The 20,280-nt window shown below is 46.2% G+C and overlaps 1 protein-coding gene across 7 annotated transcripts in view; it reads right to left on the bottom strand.

Annotated features, from left to right (window-relative positions):
• Nucleotides 1–1,333: 1,333 nt before the first annotated feature.
• CDC42SE2 (CDC42 small effector 2) overlaps nt 1,334–20,280 on the bottom strand; it is a 72,899-nt gene continuing 53,952 nt past the window's right edge. For all 7 annotated transcript variants that reach the window (XM_069484022.1, XM_069484016.1, XM_069484015.1 and 4 more), the window contains 3 exons: nt 6,830–6,931; nt 2,577–2,690; nt 1,334–2,043 (listed from right to left, as the gene is read on the bottom strand). In XM_069484022.1, coding sequence (XP_069340123.1) covers nt 2,592–2,690; nt 6,830–6,931 — 201 coding nt within the window. In that variant the 3' untranslated portion in view covers nt 1,334–2,043; nt 2,577–2,591. The remainder of the gene's footprint in view (nt 2,044–2,576; nt 2,691–6,829; nt 6,932–20,280) is intronic.

The following is a 20,280-nucleotide window of genomic DNA, read 5'->3' as shown; positions in this document are numbered from 1 at the left end:
AGCATTAACAGTATAATGCATTTTGAGTAGTAAAATCCTATTTAGTTAGTTAGCTTCAATTTAAAACTGAGATACATTACTATGGGGAACAAATGACCTCCCCAGATTTACAAGCAATTCCATTTGTGAATGTGGAAAGCTGCCTCCCTTCACACTCTCCTCCCTAAAAAGTGTATGTCCAAGGTTAGTACCTAACTTTGTTTGCGATTTTCTGGCACTGTCCCCGGCACCGCTGGCCTGTGGACTCCCTGGCGGCTGCAGAACAGTCACAGGCTCGAAGGCCCAGCTTGCCGTGGAGAGAGGGAGAGACAGTGATTGGAAAAGAGAATCAAATCGAATTGCGAGTTGGGAAAAAGGGACCATGGTTCCCTATATTGTAGTTCCAGGAGTTATATGACAAATAGAAAAACCGGACTAATTTAAACAGTCAAAACAGAAGTAAATTAAATAGCATCAGTGCTGATAATGCCAAGAAAATCCAATCTTTTCAAGAGCTTGCACACGGCAGCGTCGTGGCAGAGCACAATGACAGCAGCGTCCACACAGTAAATCAAAGTTTGTAACTTAGTAAACAAACTGTAAATTTCCTATTTTGAGGAGTCTCTCTGTCTTCCCTTGACAGATTCTTTCTGGGATTGACACTGACGAAGATTCAAAGTTGCAAAATGCCCCACCGGACTGGCTAAATTAAATTCCAAAGACGTGGGGGAGAAGTGCTTTATAAACCTAACATTTCTTCAGTTACCTGTTTCACAGAACTTGGGACTAAGGTAAGGAAGGTAAAAAGTATTTCCTTTCTTTACCTAATTCTTTGTAGCTCTCTAAGTTAGTTTTCAAGTAAGCCCCATTTGTAGCATGAAATGTTAATCTTACCAAATGTAGTTTAAATCCTGTGTCCAATTCAACATTTTAATGAGAACACAAACTGCTGACTCTGGCTTAACACTACACTCTAAGAGAGGAGAAGAAACCTTTACAAAAATATACGAATACACAAAATTTGTGGAGGATAAACATATACTGGAACCTGAGCAAAAGGCTTCTCACCAATACCAAAAAAACTCACCATACTGGTGGTTTTTTCCACTGGCAACAATGTAGCCAGGTCAGTGGGTTGCTCTTGGCAACCTCCATGCCTCCTAAAGATGTAGACTACAGAAAGGCCAATGACTCTGGCCGTCTACAGTTACAGTACAGGCCAGGAGTTCAACAAATTGCTACTGGAAACCATGATATTAAATATAAAATTAAAAATAAGAGTAAGTACACCGAGAACGAACAGCCAGTAAGATGAAGATGCTCAGAATCAGACTGGAGGAGAGTATTACCACAACCACACCTGTTACAATCTCAGGTCCTTGCTCTCAAAATAAATACATTGAACATTTACAACAGAATGAATGCCTCATGAACGCAAGCTTTTCTTTTGCTGCAATTCTAATCAAATAGACCAAAAAGTCCTACTTCTAAAATAAGCTCCCAGTTACCTTTCTCTGTGCAGATGACGTGCCTGGTGCCACAGCGAACCTTCTGCCTCCAACAGCAGCAGTGTCCTCAGCCCTGGGCTCCCATCAGAACAACTTCACAAAGCATGCGGATAATCTACTCTGCTCAAGTTTCAAAAACAAATAAAAATGACCATTGTGCTTGTGGGTCTCATTCCTTCCAAAGTACACACAAATGGTGGTAAGTTAACAAATCATAGCAGGTCCTTCCTTTCTAATTAAATTATAAAAGGCAGAGGGTTGGCGGTGCATAGAAAAACGTTTAAAATCGAAACAAATTGCAAAATGGTTTAGCATTCACAACACATAATCATGCGAAGATCAGATGCGTGTCGATTCCACACGAGCCATCGGCCGCAGGCCGCAGCGGACAGGCGGACCCGTCTGACGGCGTCTTCCTCAGAGCAGGAACGTGGCACGGAGTAACCAATCACAGGGTGAACAAGATGCCGTCACACTTCTTTTTATAATTAAAAATAAACCACAATCACGAGACAAAAAAAATTATAGTAGAGGAAGCACAGAAATTCACAATGACCTATAAAGCCAAAAGAAAAATTCACATTATTTTTATACTTTCAGAGTTCATCCTTTTTAAAAGTAGTCTTTTTTAATCTGAAAAGTTTATAATGAAAGATTTATAAACAAAGTATTCTAAAATTACTTCATTACTCATGAGATTACCTACAGTATCAATACTCACTCAAAATAATAATTTCACTCTTGTTTAAAAGGAAACATAAGCATCTCATCACCAGAATCTCAGGCAAAGCCCCCTCCCCAACCGGATGTGTTGAAGCATTTAAAGTTCTTCATAAAGAACCTAAAACTCATATTCAAAACGCAGTAACTGCACCTAGCTGAATAAAGTAATTCTGACTTTCCCAGTAAGCTTACAAGTAACAACAAATAAGAGAAAATATATGTGTGTGTGTGTGTGTGTGTGTGTGTATATATATATATTTTTTTTTTTTTTTTAACCCCCAAGAATCAATGACCCGTGGTGTCAGCTATTTGTTGGCCCTGAGGTCCCGTCCCCGTCCCCGAGGTCCTGGTCCCCGAGGCACTCACTGGCGGGAGCCGGGGCTATCCTGCCTTGGTGTCCACGAGCTGCAGCTGCACGCTGGCCGCCACCCCGCCGCCGTAGCCGCCCTTGGACTGCATCTGGCTCTGGATGGAGCTAACCTGCGGCGACACACACAGGACACACGTCAGGACCCAGGGCCACCGCAATGAAGTGATTCTTTCCCCAACATTGTAGCTGGGATACTTTTTCCAGAAGAGCATTTTATTGAAAAAAAACCTGTTATTTATAGGCTTAAACAAAATTTTCTGGTTATGAGGGCAAATGGGGAGGCTAATAACTGAAACATTTTTTACAGCAACTCCTGCTTCCCCCCGTCTCTACTTCCCAGTTACTAGAAGTTGGTTTTATAATTTACAAGGTACTTGTGACATTTCAAAAACAGTCAGAAATACACAGATCAACTCAACTTTCTGTTCCTCAATCTCAAATATCTGAATTTACAGATACCTCACACAAATGGTCACCTCAGTTATTTAGAAAATAAAAAAACAAGGATGAATGAAACTGGACCAGCTAATTATAAATCTTAAAAGTCTATGGTAAAATTTACAGACTTAACATAGTCTGATAAAGTCAAAGTCCAATAATTCAAAGACAGAGTGTACTCACAGTTTATTAATATTGTAACTGGGTGAACTACTTTTATCTCCTCTGAGTACCAGGCTGCTTATCTGTACGTGGCTGAGGTGACGATCCCTCCTGACCACACTACAGGGCTGTTTCCTCATAGATTGGGAGACACAGATGTGCTGGAATATTGTTTTACTTTTTGCTCAAACAGCAGCACATAAAGTCATCTGCAAACTGTGAAGTACGTTTAGTGTAACATTATTATCCAATCTGAGGCTGCATAAGTTAGCAGCAGTATGGAAGCAAAGAATCAGACTCGGGCCACACTGGTAGGAGGACATGAGCAATAAGAAGATTCTGGAGGTGACGGTCCAACCGTGAAAAGAGTCCATCAGGACGGCCGTCCCCAACCTTTCTGGCACCAGAGACCAGTTTCATGGAAGACAATTTTTCCATGGACTGGGGCTAGGAGAGATGGGGACGACCCAAGCGCGTTACATTACTGCGCAGTCAGACCGCTCTGCTCCTGAGAATCTGCATGTGCGGCTGCTCCCCAGCACCCGCGTCACCACCCAGCTCCACCTCAGACCGCTGGGCGTCACATTCCTAAGGAGCCGCAGCCCAGGTCCCTCCACGCCCGTCCACAGCAGGGTTTGTGCTCCTGGGAGAATCTGACAGGCAGCCAGGCCTGGGCAGCGCCGGGACGTCCCCTGGGCCGTGCTGGGACCCTGGGCAGCGCCGGGACGTCCCCTGGGCGGTGCTGGGCAGCGGCTGCAAACACAGATGAAGCTCCGCTCACCACCCCCTGCTCACCTCCTGCGGTGCAGCCCAGTCCTGGTCCGGTCCGTGGCCCAGGGACCGGGGGCTGCGGTGTCAGGTGTTCCCTGGACTCAAAGGGCCCTTCTCACTCCCGCGACGTGGCGGGAGCGGCGGCTGGGCCCCGCCAGCCGGTGATCTGACCACGCACTGGGCACTGTCACCCAAAGCACACGTCAGGGGCTTTCTCACTGGTGATGCTCAGTCAATACATTAAATACTGTACGTTTAAATAAAGTAACACGACTTCGCCAAGTCATTTTTGCAGTTAGGCAGGTTTAAATATATATGATAATAGAAAAGAATGGCAAAATGTAAAATGCATCGTTTACTTAAGATCAAAAGGGTCTAAATGAGAAAATGGCTCTTCACTGGGTACATTTTTACTGCTGTGGGAAATTTACTCACGTGGAACATGTTATTCCCATAGTACATACTAAGGTGTTACTGTAATGTGTGTTTACATTAACCAATGACTGATCTACAGACTTGCTCAGTGCACGCCATCTCAGCAGGCCACTGCCTGCCACGTGGAACCAGTTCACGCCCACAACGGCCCCTCCCTAGGCAGCAACACCACGCCCACGTGGCACAAACTTGAGTTCAGCCCTGATACCAAGTAATTTTCTGCCTAACATGCCACGTTGCCATTTATAGATATTTTAGGCCTCTTTAAAAAACAATATCATGTTTTTACCCTGTTCATTTATAATGCCACGTAGATTCTCATTAAGAAAAAAAGTATTTTTCCTACAAAAGTCAATTCTTCAATTTCAAACTGAAAGGTTCGGATTCTGTAATAAGTAACCTTTCGGTGTTGGGACTGAATCTATTACTGGGACTGTGATATACCATAATTTAACACAATAGGGTTCTATTATTGAAAGGGTCACAAAAATCTTTTCTGGCAGTAAGTTAGTATAAAAGACAGTCTTGGAAAGAACAGTGTATTTGAGGAAAAAAGAAACTCCAAGTCATCTGACCGTTCAGCGCAGGCCAAGCTGTTCCACACGCATCAAGCCGTGCTCACAGTTCCAGTTGCTCAGCTCTTAGGACAAACTTCAGAGACAGTATTTTTTTGGATTAACACGACATCTATTTACGGTTTTGTCTTATTTATACCATTATTGCACAGAACATAATTTCTCTCAGAGTCGGGCTTATCAAAGTTAGAACTCGGTGCTCTGTGAGGGCTGCGTGCTGAGTATTGCTTTAGAGACAAGAAACTCGTGTGTGAAATGGCTACCAAAAATCTTCGGGAGACACATTTGGTTCTAAAGCTGAAATGCTCCATAAAAAATCCCCTTGGGAGCAGAGAAGGCTGCCTGGAGGCTGCAGGACAGAACTCTGAGAGCAGCTCTAAGCTGCAGGGGCAGCCAGGGAAACCCTGCCAAGCGCAGTCCTGAAGTTCCGCCTGAACTTACAGCAGGCACAAGAGTTGGGTCACCCAATGACAGGCTTTTCACTGAGATAAAATGCCAGGGAGGAATCTTAAAGGAAATTCTGAAATGTGCATAAACAAAACTTAAAACGTTAACAAACACCACGAACTAAAATTTAATTTTTCCTACACAGTTGGATTTTTTTAAAAAATCTGAAGTGGCAAAGTGACATCAGCTGATGGGAAAAAAATTAAAATTCATCATTATATAATAAATTTGAGGTCACTCATTCTATTTTTATATATAATAACCATATTAATAAAAGTAATAGTGTCCCATTTAGTTTTTTCACTCCATGTTGATCCAGGAAACAAAGCAACTGACTGTTTTGACAACGTGATGCCCCAGGCAGGTCCACAAAGGCAGGTCCACAAAGGGCGTCATGTGACACAAAGTACTTTTCCCACAGATTTAAAACAACAAACAAGCTATTTCCTTTCCAAGAAGCTACAAATGTCACTTCTTTGCTCACCTAGTAAGTGACTGACGAATGTGGTGCTGTATCCAGGGTAACCGTCTACCTATTAAAAGTCTCTGTTCTCTTGTTAATGCTGTCTAGTGAGTCAGGACACAATGGATCATAATTTTGTTTATAAAAATCTGAATTGACTTTCTGGTTCTGAATACTTTAGGCATCACCTAGACACTTGCTGACTTTAAGCCTCAGGGAAAGAGGCCTCGATGCGTAGTGGCTTGCTCAAAGGCAAAAGTGACGCAGAGCCCTGGTAGGAACTCTTGTTTGGCATTTTTTTCTATTATACTGCATTCTGGTTTTCTCTTAGAGAAAAATTAAGGAATAAAAGGTAAATCTCAAGTCAACTCTGAAATTCACTGAAACCTCTGTAAGAGACAGCAAATAGATCTTCCCTCCTTATTTCTGGTTCTTCCCATCTTCCTGCCAACTATGACAAATTTTTGCTGCCTTGCCCTAAAGGAGTACGTGCAAATCTTACTCCTCTGTTTAGTGCATGAGAACTTACAATAAACAAACAAATCACAAACATTCATACTTCTTAAAGTAAATGCAATAAAAATGTTTGCAAAAGTCAATTAAGTGAACTTAAGAGAACCAAAGAAATTAAACATTATTAGTAAAAGGCTGATCTGCAAGTCCCCTGGTGGAAGCATGACAATCAATAGGATGTCAACCTCCACTCTGAACTCAAATCCTTTAAAGTTTCAAAGTATTCAAGAACATGGCAGCTATGAAGACATCAGTACAAGAAACAGAAACAAATACTTGGCAAATTAGAGGCTTAATTTTCGTAATTTTCCTCTCCCTTCTATGCTCACATTATACATTTACAGTCACTGTCTACAAATTAACTTGGCGCAGTGTTACTGAAAACGTATGTACTTACTACACGGCTTGCACACGCCTGTCTGCGCGTTCCACCCAGCGCACTTACCGAGTTCATGCCACTGAAGAGGTCTCCGGACCCCACGTGAGCCGTGTGGACGAAGTTTGTGGGTTCTCCAATCATACTGCGGTCAATCCGCCGTCGCCTTTTCTGAAATACGGGGAACAACGTGTTGGGAAAATGATCTTATTATCAGAAAACTTATTCTGATGGGTTTATATACTATTGATGAATGGCTTTAATATAATAAATTTACCTAGAACATAAAAATGCCTGACTTTTGGACTACCACAGTTACCTCTTATGATGAAATCCCCAAAAGAAATATACGCACAAAAAAAATGATTAGTAAGGCAAAACAATAGGTTATTATTTAGAAATTAATAGGCTATTTGGTCTAGCTTTGGCCATCCACGTATCTGCATAATAACCATTCAAGTTTTATTCTTTTGGAAAAAATGAGACAAATGTAAAATTATCAGTCACCATTATTGTTAGCAGAGAACAGTGTGATCTGAGCACAGTGCTCTGATTTTAAACATTACCTTCCAGCGTTCATCAACAAATCTGCTACATTTTGATGGTCATTAATTAGATCTGTGGTCCCCAACATTTCTGGCACTAGGGACCGGCTTTCTGGAAGACGATTTTCCACGACAGGTGGGGGGGGTTGTTTGGGGTGAGCCAAGGGCGTTGCATTTACTGTGCAGACAGACCTCTGTGCTCAGCTCCCCAGCACCAGCGTCCCCTCAGCCCCACCCCAGGCCATCAGGCATCACAGTCTCACAAGGAGCCGCAGCCCAGGCCCCTCACACGCGCAGTTCAGGTTCCTCGGAGAGCCCGCTGCTGCTGACGGACGGAGGTGGAGCTCGCGCAGGGTGAGAGCCGTGCACAGAGCGCTAAACCCAGACGAAGCTCAGCGCGCTCGCCTGCTGCCTCACAGGCCAGGGATGGGGGTTGGGGGCCACAGCCTCAGACGACACCCAGTGGCCTTTCCATGCTGGAATGAATCTGTCATCCAGCCGGCAGGGGTTAGAGGGATTGATGGATTTGGTTCTGGTCTATGCTGTTTTCTGGTCCCTTCTGGCTGGGAACAAAACCCTATATAAACTCAACCAGGCCGGGTCTTACCGACTCTTCCTACTTTGTGACAACCACTCCTTACAGGGTGCTAGACCCTGTCTCCCAGTAAATGTAGCCACCACCGAGTGTCCCGGCTCCCACCGGTGTGCCCTTCCACCTCACTAGAGACACTTCCTCACTCTACTGCAGCGTTTTACTGATGTGAGATCCTTCCAGAGACAGAGTTATCTGAGATCAGTCCCCCGTGTTCCCTGGCTGCACAGGTCCCTGCACGGCTGGGTTGTGCCGCTATCAGCTCCGCGGATCTTCCCTTTCCAGCGTGCACTGCTCCCCAACTTGCCACTCCCGCCAAACCACGCCAAGCTGCAAACTTGTGGGACCAGGCTGCCTTTAACATCCACATCCACTGAAATGTCGGCATGATCCTAATAAACCCTAAAATTTCATCAAGACGGCCACATGACAGCTCCTCAGGCACAGAACATGGTTTTCTGTAAAACCACAAACGCAGTTCATGCATCTATCCCAGAAGTCTGCACACACTGTCTTGCTGCCCTCTGGCTTTTACTTTCCCAGAGTAGAAGCCAAAAAGCCGCCTGATGCTTTTACTCTGAAATATTTGTGTTCTTTATCCTCGGAGTTCACCAGTGACGCTGGGCTGTCCCCAAGTGTGCTGGGTTTCCCTCCAGTAATTCGTGCAGCCCACGCGAATGTCTGGACGCTGGTTTGCTGCAGCTTAGGGAAGGTTTCTCCTGTCACCCTTCGAAAGTGCTCCTCTTGTCCCTTGCTGCTATTTCTGGAATTCCTGCCATGTGGACACCTGAACATACGTGTGTGTGTGTGTGTGTGTGTGTGTGTGTTTAATCTTAAATGTTTCTTGTATTTTCACCTATTATTTTTGTTTCTCTTTATAATTTCACTGCATTGGAAAATAACGCCACTTAATCCTCCTCAGAAGTCCACAATTTTTTTCTAAGGCGCCAGTCAGTATTCTAAGCACGAAGCCAACGCAGTCTCCGCCGTGGCTCTGCCGCCGCAGTCCGGACGCAGCTGCCGGCAACGCGCGGTGAGTGCGGCTGTGCGTCCACACACGCAGGCGGCAGACCAGACTGGCCTGCAGACAGCAGTCCGCTGACCCCCGTTCTCAATCAGTACAGTTTTCTGTAGTAACCACACACTTTTATTTATCCATTATGGTTATTTTTCAGGAGGTCTTTGTTATGTCATTGCAGTATTTTTTAATCTCTTTGAGAATTTGTATTATAGGTTTTCACATGTTCCCCCAAAATGCATGACCGTACAGTCTGCCACCACTAGGGAGCAAAATACTCTCATTTCTTTATTTCTCTAAATTTAGTTACTTCACGCCCTTTCTCGAAGAGTTGGTAGGAAATTCAGTCTGTCTTTTGGAGCCCTGCTCCACAGGATCACATAAAACTTTCAGGCTAAAATGGTATCAATAAAGCCAAAACAGGGTCCAGATCCTTTGTCTATGTTTTTTAACTCTCTATTCCTTAACACAACACGCTGGTTTCCTGCTACCTTCTTCCTGCATTTGCTCAGAGGCGCCTCAACCGCAGACTTCACACCCACAGCCGCCCGCGGCCCCGGGTGCCCTGGCCGGCAATGCCCACGTCTGCTCCACTCCGGTCCTCGCCTTTCCCAGACTCGGTCTGTCTACCCCCACTACCTCGTTCAACATACTTCTCGTCATACTGTTCTCTCTCATCTGGGATGATTAAGCTTGATTCCCTTAAGGACCCTTAAGAAACAATGCTAGCTTCTCTGTCTTACGATGAAGGTAGGGAAAGAAGACACTAGTTTTGTGCCTCTTTTCTTTCTTGATAATAAAGTGTTATATTCCCATCAAATGTGCCTTGTTAGGAAGCTGTTTGTCCAGGCACATCCAAATCTATCTTCACCGTCAGAGGACATGAATTTTCTCAGCATGTGGGCAGCACAATCCTTGGGGTTTCCTCCCCAGTGAGCCCCCAGCCTAAGGGTGGAGGTTCTTGGGACCCTCCAGACATGAACAGAAAAGGGTGCAGTTAAGTTCCGCATCTGCAGGACGGCAGACTCTCGCCACGGCCCTGTGCCACCACCTCGTAAGGACAGCTGCTCCCGACGTGCAGAGAGCCCCCGGCTCCGCCAGACCAGCCCCTCCAGCAGTGAGGGGGCCGACACGTCAGAGAACCAGACTACGGGGAGACTCCATCGCCCTGGCCCTGCGAACATGCAAAGCAACTCCCTGCATCTCTGCATCTGCATCATCTCCTCCGGGAGGGCGTGTCTGGCGCTCGGCAGAAGCTCCCCTTGGACCTCGCCTCCACCTCGAGTGCCTGCGTCTCTCAGCTGAGCTCCGCAGACGCTGCCTGGGGCAACGTCACCTGCTGCCCTCGGGCCCCACCCACGCACGCAGGACCGTTTCTCGGAAGCGGGCCGTGGACACGCACTCACAAACGCTAAGACAGCAAAGGTTCTGATTAGTCGGGGACGATATTCAAAAGCAGGTCACTACACTGGCTACTCTCACACTGAAAAACAAAGGCTGGGTGACTTCGGCTTCCTGCTATCACACTGTGTTACTGGATAACCAATTTATAATGTAAATCTGAAAACAGCGGATATTTTTCAACTTGGACTTCACTGCGTTGAGAGTCAGAATTTAGTACTGGAAGGTTTCTTCATGCCACCTAGTCTAACCTCTTTTAGAGATGAAAGCAGACGCGCTCAGTCCCTCCTCCTCTACGGCTGGAAGGAGCACAGCTGCTCCAGGCACCGACAGGCCTGTGCTGCTGAAGCCAGCGCGCGAGCAGGGGCCTCAGAGGAGCACGCTCACGTGGGCCAGAGCCAGATCACACGGGGCGTGAAGGACCGGCGTGCGTGTCCTCTCCAGAACGAGGGGAAACAACTGAAAGGCTTTTGAAGCAGAGGAATGACACAATCAAACGGTTTCGAAAGGCCACTTCGCGATACCTACAGGTGGAAAACAGGCTCCAAGAGGCCAGAAGGAGAAGTTATTACAGTGATGTTGGTGAAAAGGGTCACCTGGCTCCAACTAACAGCAGAGGTGAAAAGAAGTGGTAGATTCAACAGGTGTTCCGTGGACGAAATCAACAGCATTTGGTTGTTGGCTGGATGTGGTAACTGAGAGGTAGGAGCTAAGAAAAATGCCTTGTCCAGACACAGTGGCTCACCCTGTCATCCCAGCACTCTGGGAGGCCCAGGCGGGAGGATCGCTCGAGGGCAGGAGACCAGCCTGAGCAATAGCGAGACCGTCTCTACTAAATATAAAAAAATTAGCCAGGCCATGGGGCTGTGCGGCTACAGGCTGAGGCAGGACAATCGCTGGAGCCCAGGAGTTGGAGGCTGCAGTGAGCTATGACGATGCCACTGCACTCTAGGTGGGCGACAGAGCGAGACTCTTTCTCAAAGAAAAAAAATACGCAGACTTCAGATTTGAGTAGAATACGAGCAATTCACTGGGTTCCGAAAGAAGCTAAACAAGGGATAAGAGATTCAGAGTTACCAGCAAAACAAAGCCCAGTTAAACAGATGTACTAGGGAAAACGTGGGTGAGGAACTCTACATCTGAGGTTGAGCGGAGGAGAATGAGCCATCAAAAGAGGCCAAAGAGAACAGTCTAGAGGTCAGCAGGGAAATCTGGAGACTGGAAGCACCAAGGAGGGAGCAGGCAACGCAGGCGAGAGGTGACGCGAGGTCAGCAACAGACTGAAATCCATTCGCGTCAACAGGCTCACAGGCGCGGAAGACAGAGAGGACTGCGCGGGGCTGCAGGTGGAAACCGGGGAACACAGACGACCGAAGACAGCCTGGTCCCCTGGACGGGAAAAAGACACGGCGGTCAGCAGCCTCGGGGAGAAAAGGGCATGAGCACAGAGTGAACTTTCCCCTTTAGGGTGGGAAAGTCTTGATTATGCTCAATTTCTGGTGGGAAGGTCCAGTGAAAGAGGTAAAGAAAAAGAAAGAGAAAAACTGAAGGTAAAGAAAAAGGACTTTCAACATTACAAGGTTCCAGAGAAGGTAGGAAGGATGGATCCAGACACAGGTTGAGGTGTTTTTTAGACTCTTATAGCATTCTTAACGAATCAAAAAGCTAGATTCTAAGCATAACTAAATATTCTAAAATATAAAAATATACTATTTTTCAGGCACAATGTGGACATCTAAGGAATGGCACCCTTTTGTGGTGTGCTGTATTAAGAATTCAAGACAGACACAAGATTTAACTCGTGGGCGAGCAGGGGAAATTCCAGTCAGGCCTCTGCAAAGAAAAACAGGAAATGGTGCACTCTGCGCTGATACTGTAGCAGCTGCTGTCAGTGGCAGAGTCACCGTGTTTCCTGCAAACAGACTGTTCTTTACAGGGAACTTCAGTAAGACTGTCGACCATCGGAATAATCCTTGCCAGCCTTAAAATCCTGACTTTTATTATGCCTAAGGGCAAGGACTAGCCGTCCACCCAAATGAGGAGTTATGTTAGTGTGGAGGGGGTCAGACAAAATGTCTCTTCCTGTGACGTTTCCACATAGTTATATCACAATAAAATCATTATTAAAGATAATGAACTAATAATCTGGAGTAGATGCAAGGAGGAGAGGAAATAAAAAAGGTTAATTTCAATTCCCGTGACGTTTCCACATAGTTATATCACAATAAAATCATTATTAAAGATAATGAACTAATAATCTGGAGTAGATGCAAGGAGGAGAGGAAATAAAAAAGGTTAATTTCAAAGTATTTGCTACTGTGTGAACTAAACAAACCATCTCTAAAAATACATTAATGGGACAATAGCTAAATCTGAAAACTGACTGGATATTAGATGACAATAAGGAAGTATTTTAAACTTACTTTTGTTTTGGGTGCGTTAACAATTGTGATTATCTTAAATAAAAAGTTCTTGCTCAGGCCAGAAGTGGCTCTCGCCTGTAATCCTCGCACTTCAGGAGGCCAGGGCAGGAGGATCGCTTGAGGCCAGGAGATCGAGACCAGACCACCCTGAGCAAGAGCAAGGCCCCGTCTCTACTGAAAGTAGGAAAAATTAGCCGGGCGTGGTGGCGCAGGCCTGTAGTCCCAGCTACTTGGGAGGCTGAGGCAGGAGGATCACCTGAGCCCAGGAGTTAGAGGCTGCAGTGAGCTGTGATCACGCTACTGCACTCTAGCTGGGGCGACAGAGGGAGACTCTGTCTCAAAAAAAAAAAAAGAAAAAGAAAAGAAATTCTAGAAGATGCAAACTAATGTGTGGCAACAGAGAGCAGGACGGTGGTGGCTGGGGAAGAGAGAGATTAGGAAGGTCCTGAAGAACTCTGGGGGTGACGGACACGTTCCCGAGCTTGGCTGTGACTGCTGGTGGTTTCAAGGCACACGCCAGAAATCATCCGACTGTGCAATTTCAGTATGTGCCGCTTACTGTATGTCAGTTACGCCCCATGAAAGCTGTTTCCTTAAGAAGCACTCGTATGTCTCAGAGACACACACACTGAAATACTCTGGGATGAGATGAGAGACCCAGAATTTGCTCTAGAATTACTGGACGGGGGTGGTCTGCAGGGAAACAAGGCGCCCCCTGGACCTACTGGGGATGGTGCTGCATACACGGGGTTCTCTGCCCTCTACCTTCCTGCATATATTTGATAATTTTCCTAATAAGTTTTTAAAAATCTTTTGTTAATTCATGTAGTTTCCTGCTACTCTTACAACTTTACATAAAAACTTACATACTGTGTATACCAGGAGAAGTGGTGCCACACAGGGACGAATAATAAACATTTATGATTTCATGTCTGGTTTCCCTCAGAACTCAATCTTTTCTTTTTTCTTGAGACAGACTCTCGCTCTGTCCCCTGGGCTAGACTGCAGTGGTGTCATCGCAGCTCACTGCAGCCTCCAACTCTGGGCTTCCGTGATCTGGGCCTCAGCTTCCCAGGTAGCTGGGACTGTGGGCCTGCGCCACCACGCCCACCTCATTTTTCCTACTTTTAGTAGAGTTGGGTCTCACTCTTCCTCAGCCTGGTCTCTGGTCTCTAACTCCTGAGCTCAAGCAAGCCTCCCACCGCAGCCTCCCAGACTGCCAGGGTTATAGGCATGAGCCACTGCACCTGGTCCAGAACTCAACCTTGTCATTCTTTCTCATGCCTCGCCGTTCTAAAGTAACTCCCTCCCCACTTCCTGTCTTCCTCCCAAAACCGTAGGATGACATCGTGCTCACATTTTGAGTTTTTAAAATATGCACCACAGAGCTCTCACGTGACATTTGGCTAGCTACACTATCCTTCACTGTAACACTGCTGTTCGTACGCATCATTTATGCACACACATCACACGCTGCTTCTCCGAGAATAACTTAACCCAGAACAGAAATGGCTGAAAGAATAAGGACCAGGGGGCAGCGTGTTCTGTACCGTTCAGAGCTTCTGCTTTGTTCTCTACAGTGTTTCCTTTTTTTGTTTTTTGTTTTTTTAAGGTGAGGTTTCTGGGCTCAGGCAATTCTCCCACCTCCCCAACAGGGGACTACTGGCATGTGTCCCTGCACCCAACTCTCGCTACGTTTTTCTCAGCTCTGCCCGCCTGCCTCCTCCTGGTGTCAGTTTGAGTTTCAGGCTGGTGCAACAGGGTTGCAGCAAGTCCGGGCCTTCCGTCTGTGTGCAGGGCATCCAGAGGAATCGCTCTTTATTAAAAACAAGGGGGGTTTCCCCTGATGGCTCCAAACGACTTCCTCTGGCATCTCTGTAAGTTCTACCCCCTTTCTTGAACCAACCTCTCTAACTAGCAGAATGTCTTGGCCGGGCGGGGTGGCTCACGCCTGTCATCCTAGCACTCTGGGAGGCTGAGGCAGGTGGATTGTTTGAGGTCAGGAGTTCGAGACCAGCCTGAGCAAGAGCGAGACCCTATCTCTACTAAAAATAGAAAGAAATTATATGGACAACTAAAACTATATGTAGAAAAATTAACCGGGCATGGTGGCGCATGCCTGTAGTCCCACCTACTCGGGAGGCTGAGGCAGGAGGATTGCTTGAGCCCAGGATTTTGAGGTTGCAGTGAGCTAGGCTGACGCCACGGCACTGTAGCCAGGGTGACAGAGTGAGACTCTTACCAAGAATGTCTTACTTGGTCAAGCTCTTGAACTCGATCCGTGTTAAAGATGAGCCCCGGCAATGGGCACAGGCCTCCGCAGCGGTCACAGGAGCACTCTGCCCGCTGCTCCAACAGCAGCAGAAGGGCGGAAGGGACGCGGTGCTTACAGTGATAATGTCCATCCGGGCAAATGTCGTAAGTCTTAAAAATTACTAGACATGTATTTCTAAAACTTGGAAGGTAAAACTAAGAGAAAGGATTATTTTTAGATTTTACTTAGGACACCCCTCTTTTCTGGTTTCCAACTAATCTCTCCGCTTCTGTTCATCTTTGTGTAAATCAGTGTTTTCCAGGATATCCTAGGTCCTATTTCTTCCCTCTCCCAGGTCTTCCCTTTCTGACATAATTGGGATGTGTGTCCCCTCTAAACAGCACGTTGAAATCTGATCCCAGGGTGGGACGTGGGGCCTGCTGGGCGGCAGCTGGGTCCTCGTGAAGGGCTCGGTGCTGGTCTGCTGAAAAGATCCTGGCATCTCCTCTCTCGCGCTTCCTTCCTCTCCCTGGGTGATGCCAGCTCTCCTCCCCTTCTGCCATCAGTGGAAGCTCCCTAAAGCTGTCACCAGCAGCAGATGTTGGCATCATGCTTCCTGCACGGCCTGCAGAACCGTGAGCCAAAGAAACCTCTCTTCTCCAGAAAGTACCCAGCCTCAGGTATTTCTTTATAACAATGCAAAATGCACTAGGAATCTTTCAAACTCTATGCTGATGACTAGTGCGTCTGTTTTCTCTTTTCGGGGTTCCCGCTGGACACTCAGCTGCTCGCTGGACTCCTCCGTGTGAGTGTCGAGAGGGTATTCAAATTTCCTGCGTCCAAACTGAAAACATAATCTTACCTCCGTAACCCCGTCCTCCTCTTCACTCCCTGTTTTGGGAAACAACACTTGTGCCAGTTATTCCAAGCCGGATTCTTGGGCCGCCCCTGACTGCCCCTCGCGCTACCGTCTCAGCAGCGAGACGCCGTGCGTTCCGCCCTGCCTCGCTCCGCCGCCCAGGGCCGCAGGTCCCCTCGCCTCCAGCGCCGCCGCCGTCTGACCGACTCCCTCCGCGTTGCGTCCTTCCCTTCCCAACAGTCTTTACGCTCCATCCAGATCTACCTTTCTAACGTACAGACATGATCACGTCACTAACCAGTTTAAAACATTTCGATGGCTTTCCAGATAAATTCAAAACTCCACAGCATGTGACGTCCCGTTTCTCTCTCCAGCCTCATCTTTTCTGCTTCCTTCCTTTAGTTCTAGGCTTTCAGCTGCTGCCTGCAGCGCTCTCGGTACGCGGCGCCCTCCCTCGCTGCCGCACCGCGCCTGGAGGAACCTTCCCTTACTGTCCCTTCATCTGCCCAACTCAGGCCTTGCTACTTTGTACCCCCTGGCCCGGGGTCAGGCCCTCTGTGCTCCCAGCCTGCTCCGCGCTCACCCACAGGAAGCGGAGCTGACCCGCAGCACCAGGGCTACGCGGCCCCTGGACGGCGGCTACGCGGCCCCTGACGGCAGCTACGCTCCGGTACGCTAAGTGTGAAAGGCGAGTCCGCCAGGGCCAGCGCCGCACCGGCACAGCGCATTCATCAGCAAGTGTTTTCTGCATGGACAGATTCTCCTATGGATAAACGTTACATTCAAACAGTTTTTAAGGATTAATGTTTCAAATACATTTTTTGTAGCAATATTAATACTTTACCTCCCTCAGATTTCAAGCATGGTGTCAATTACAGCATCTCAAATACAGCAACTATGTAATCACTTAAAAGTTAAAACTTCCTCAAAGACTATTCCCTGGGCAGCTTAGTAGGCAAACATGCCCTGAGGAGGAACTGAAGGCCAGGATCCACGGGGCTAGCCGGACCCTGAAGGCAGAAGCACAGGACTGCACAGCCTCGTGCAGGTCTAGAAGCAGACACAGAGTGAATACAGAAAATGAAAATTCTTGCCATCTGGGACAGTGGAAAAAGCAGGAACTTCCAGGGTATAAAACAGCATCATATATGTAAATGTGGCGTAAGCAGATGAAACGTTAAAAGATACGCCACTAACACGATCTAGAGAAAGTCAGTTGGGTTGTGCCACTGAGTCCCGTCTCTGTGAGTTGTGTCAAATAAACCCGTGATGTCCAAGCTGTGTGCCGACGCATCCCAGCACACACCCAGAGGTGCGAAGGGTACTTCAGCAGTGACACTGAACATACAGATGACACTGTGTGACCACTGGCTTGAGATCATTTGCATTTTCAACATTAGAGCATACGTTGTTTTCACTGGCATGTATTTGTGAAGTAGAGTTTTTACTGGCTGCAGTGGGGAAAAAACAACCCAAGCACTGTGCCAAAGTCAACATGGAACTAGGAAAGAGGCTGGTGGTATCCAGTCTGATTCCAGAGTTTGAGAAACTGCACGACGTCTAACAGGCACAAACTTAAGTAAGTAATTGTGGTTATTTAAGAATGAAATGAAATTATTTTTCCTTTCAATTTATGTCTATTACTTTTCCAAATGGCACCTAGGTTGTCATGACGTAAGTCGTTACTAGGCTGTTTGTACCAAATGACTGAATAAACAACCCTATACAGCATTTCCCTTGGCCCAGGTCACCGTGGAAAACATGACAGAAGTTGAGTTGAGGGCACCAGACACAAAGTTTCGCAGCCTATGAGATGAGCTGAGCTTCCTGAAGAATCGACAGTGCAACAGGCAGCCGGCACCTCTGAAACCACCGCCTCCCTGCGATGCCCGGCAGGGACCCCGCGCAGAAGCTGCTCTCACGCTGCCGCCTGCCGTCCGCCCCGTTCACAGGACAAAGACTAACGAAAGTTTACAATAACATAAAAATGAATCTGACATTTTTTGATACAAAGGAAAAGGATTTTCCCAGTGGATCTTCATTAACACAAGTGAAAATACCTGTCAATAAACCACACGAAACGCCCCCACCCCACATCTCCCCCACTTGGCAATCATCTGTTCTCGCGTTAGGGCCCACTCAGATCTAACCTTCTAAACCGAGGCTGCTGGATGCTGTCTGAACATTCAGAGCATACGGCTCACATCTCAACTGGAACACTTAAAACACTGAATTATAATTTATCTGCTTACAGTCTGATTTTCCTACACTGCTCAGAGTTCTGTGGCAGTGGCTGTGCCTGACACACAGTAAAATGACTGGTGAATGAATAAAAGGCTTTTAAAGAAACAATGTCAACTCAGTTCTCTAAAAACTCAGTGTCTTATCCAGCATTATGACCAAATATTTCTCAAGGACCTACTGTATTTGGAAGATGTAAAAAATGTAATGCCAATTCTACTGGAGTTTATATTTCCACATAAAAATTATTTATCTGCTCGCTTAATTTTCTGTTTCACAGAAATGCTGTGTCCTACAGAACAGTTTCCATTGTCATCACAGTTTCAGTTTTCACACTGTGTGGAAATTCTAAAGCAGGGGTTCTCAAACGTTAGCGTGGATCAGAATCCCTGCAAGGTTTATTAAAGCCTAGGCTGCTGAGCTCCTAGTCACAGAATTTCAAATTCAGCAAGTTTGGGACGGGGCTTGGATTTGCACCTCGAACAAGATTCCAAATCATGCTGATGGCTCAACGGCTCCAAAGGTTAAGAGCAGAATATTTAAAAGGTAAAAACGGATAATACTTAAGAGTACGTGTTAAATGCCAGGCACAGTCCTAAGAACTTTAAACACATGACCGCATTTGCCAGCAGCGTCACAGCAGCGGCGGCGATTTTCACACTCCCGTCAAGAGAGATCCTCTGGCAACTCTCACTCCGTGTCCCTTGGCCTGTGCTCAAGTCCTACCTGCTCGCCTGTTCTACTCCCTCAGCAAACTTTTGTAATCTGTGAGTCTATTTTCATTGTCTGGAAAGCCATTAGGTTGAATGGTTCTTCTCATTAAAAACAACTCTACAACAACCAAGCCACTAAACAACATGATTCTCAATTTTTTTAAAATAAAGTTTTCATCAAAAAGAGGAGCCCATTCGTTTCTCGTGGACTGGAGACAGCGAAATGAGCTTCCAGCGTTCTCTCACATCACCTACTGCTCACCATTTTCGTTCCTCACCTCCGGGCCCCAAACAAGTTTTCCACAGCACACTTCAAGTGTGAGTCCTGGTTTTATTCCCACGACGATTTGATAATCGATGCTTACACAGAGATCCCTATGTGACAGACATCTGTTTCCAGGTACCAGTGATAACTTGAGCTACTAAATCCACTATCTCCCATCTGAGGCCACGGGTTCCTTTACTGTTGTATCAGACCACGTTTGAAGGTATTGTCTAAATTATACTCTCCTGTACTTATAAATAGTCAAAATAGAGTAAGAAGTTACAAAAAAATCATTAGAAATAAAGGTAGAATGAAAGGCATCATTAGCATGACTTTAGAAAATACAAAAAGTAATTCATTGCAAACTAATTTATCAACATGCATTTAGTAAATTCTGACACAGTGTTCAAAATAATATACAGCCATTCTCCTCTAAGTGCTTGGAGGAGGGTGAAAACCATATAAACACACTGCTGGGGTAACACAGGAAGCCTCTACCTTTTGCTCACCATCTTTCACACCAAATTCACTTAATATGGTACAAAAGTCAAAGACAACTGGACCGAAGGGTTTACAGACGCTGGGTTCACTAGAACCCTGCTGAAGGTAAATAACAAACATTGAGTCTCCAGCTTTGCTTTGACTTTTTCACTTTAGTTATTCTATCAATACAGTGAGAAATCACCTCAACATTTATTTCAGTATTTGGTAAAGAGACTCAAGTTTCTGACATTCAAACCACCAATTAGCTAAGCCAGGCACAGTGGCTCACACTTTTAATCCTAGCACTTTGGGAGGCCAAGGCAGGAGGATTGCCTGAGGCCAGGTGTTCAACACCAGCTTGATCAAGAGCGAGACCCCATCTCTATAAAAAATAGAAAAATTAGCTGGGTGTGGTGGCGCATGCCTGTAGTCCCACCTACTCAGGAGGCCGAGGCAGGAGGATCCCTTGAGCCCAAGAGTTTGAGGTTGCTGTGAGCTATGATGACACCACTGCATTCTAGCCCAAGCTACAGAGCAAGACTGTCTCAAACAAAAACAGAACAAAACCCTATCATTTATGAAAAGACAAAGAGTTCTTTGTGCAATTCATACATCCTTAATTTTATTTTGCTGATTTGCGTTAATACATTCATTTCAACTTTTTTCTTTTTACACCTAAGCAGAAGTTTAGGGTATTCTAGACTGACAATGTGTAATAAATATTCT

The sequence above is a fragment of the Eulemur rufifrons genome, chromosome 10 (assembly GCF_041146395.1).
Source record: "Eulemur rufifrons isolate Redbay chromosome 10, OSU_ERuf_1, whole genome shotgun sequence".
Taxonomy (NCBI): Eukaryota; Metazoa; Chordata; class Mammalia; order Primates; family Lemuridae; genus Eulemur; species Eulemur rufifrons.
Note: the sequence above shows the minus strand (reverse complement) of the source record. Positions and strands in the feature narration are given on the sequence as shown.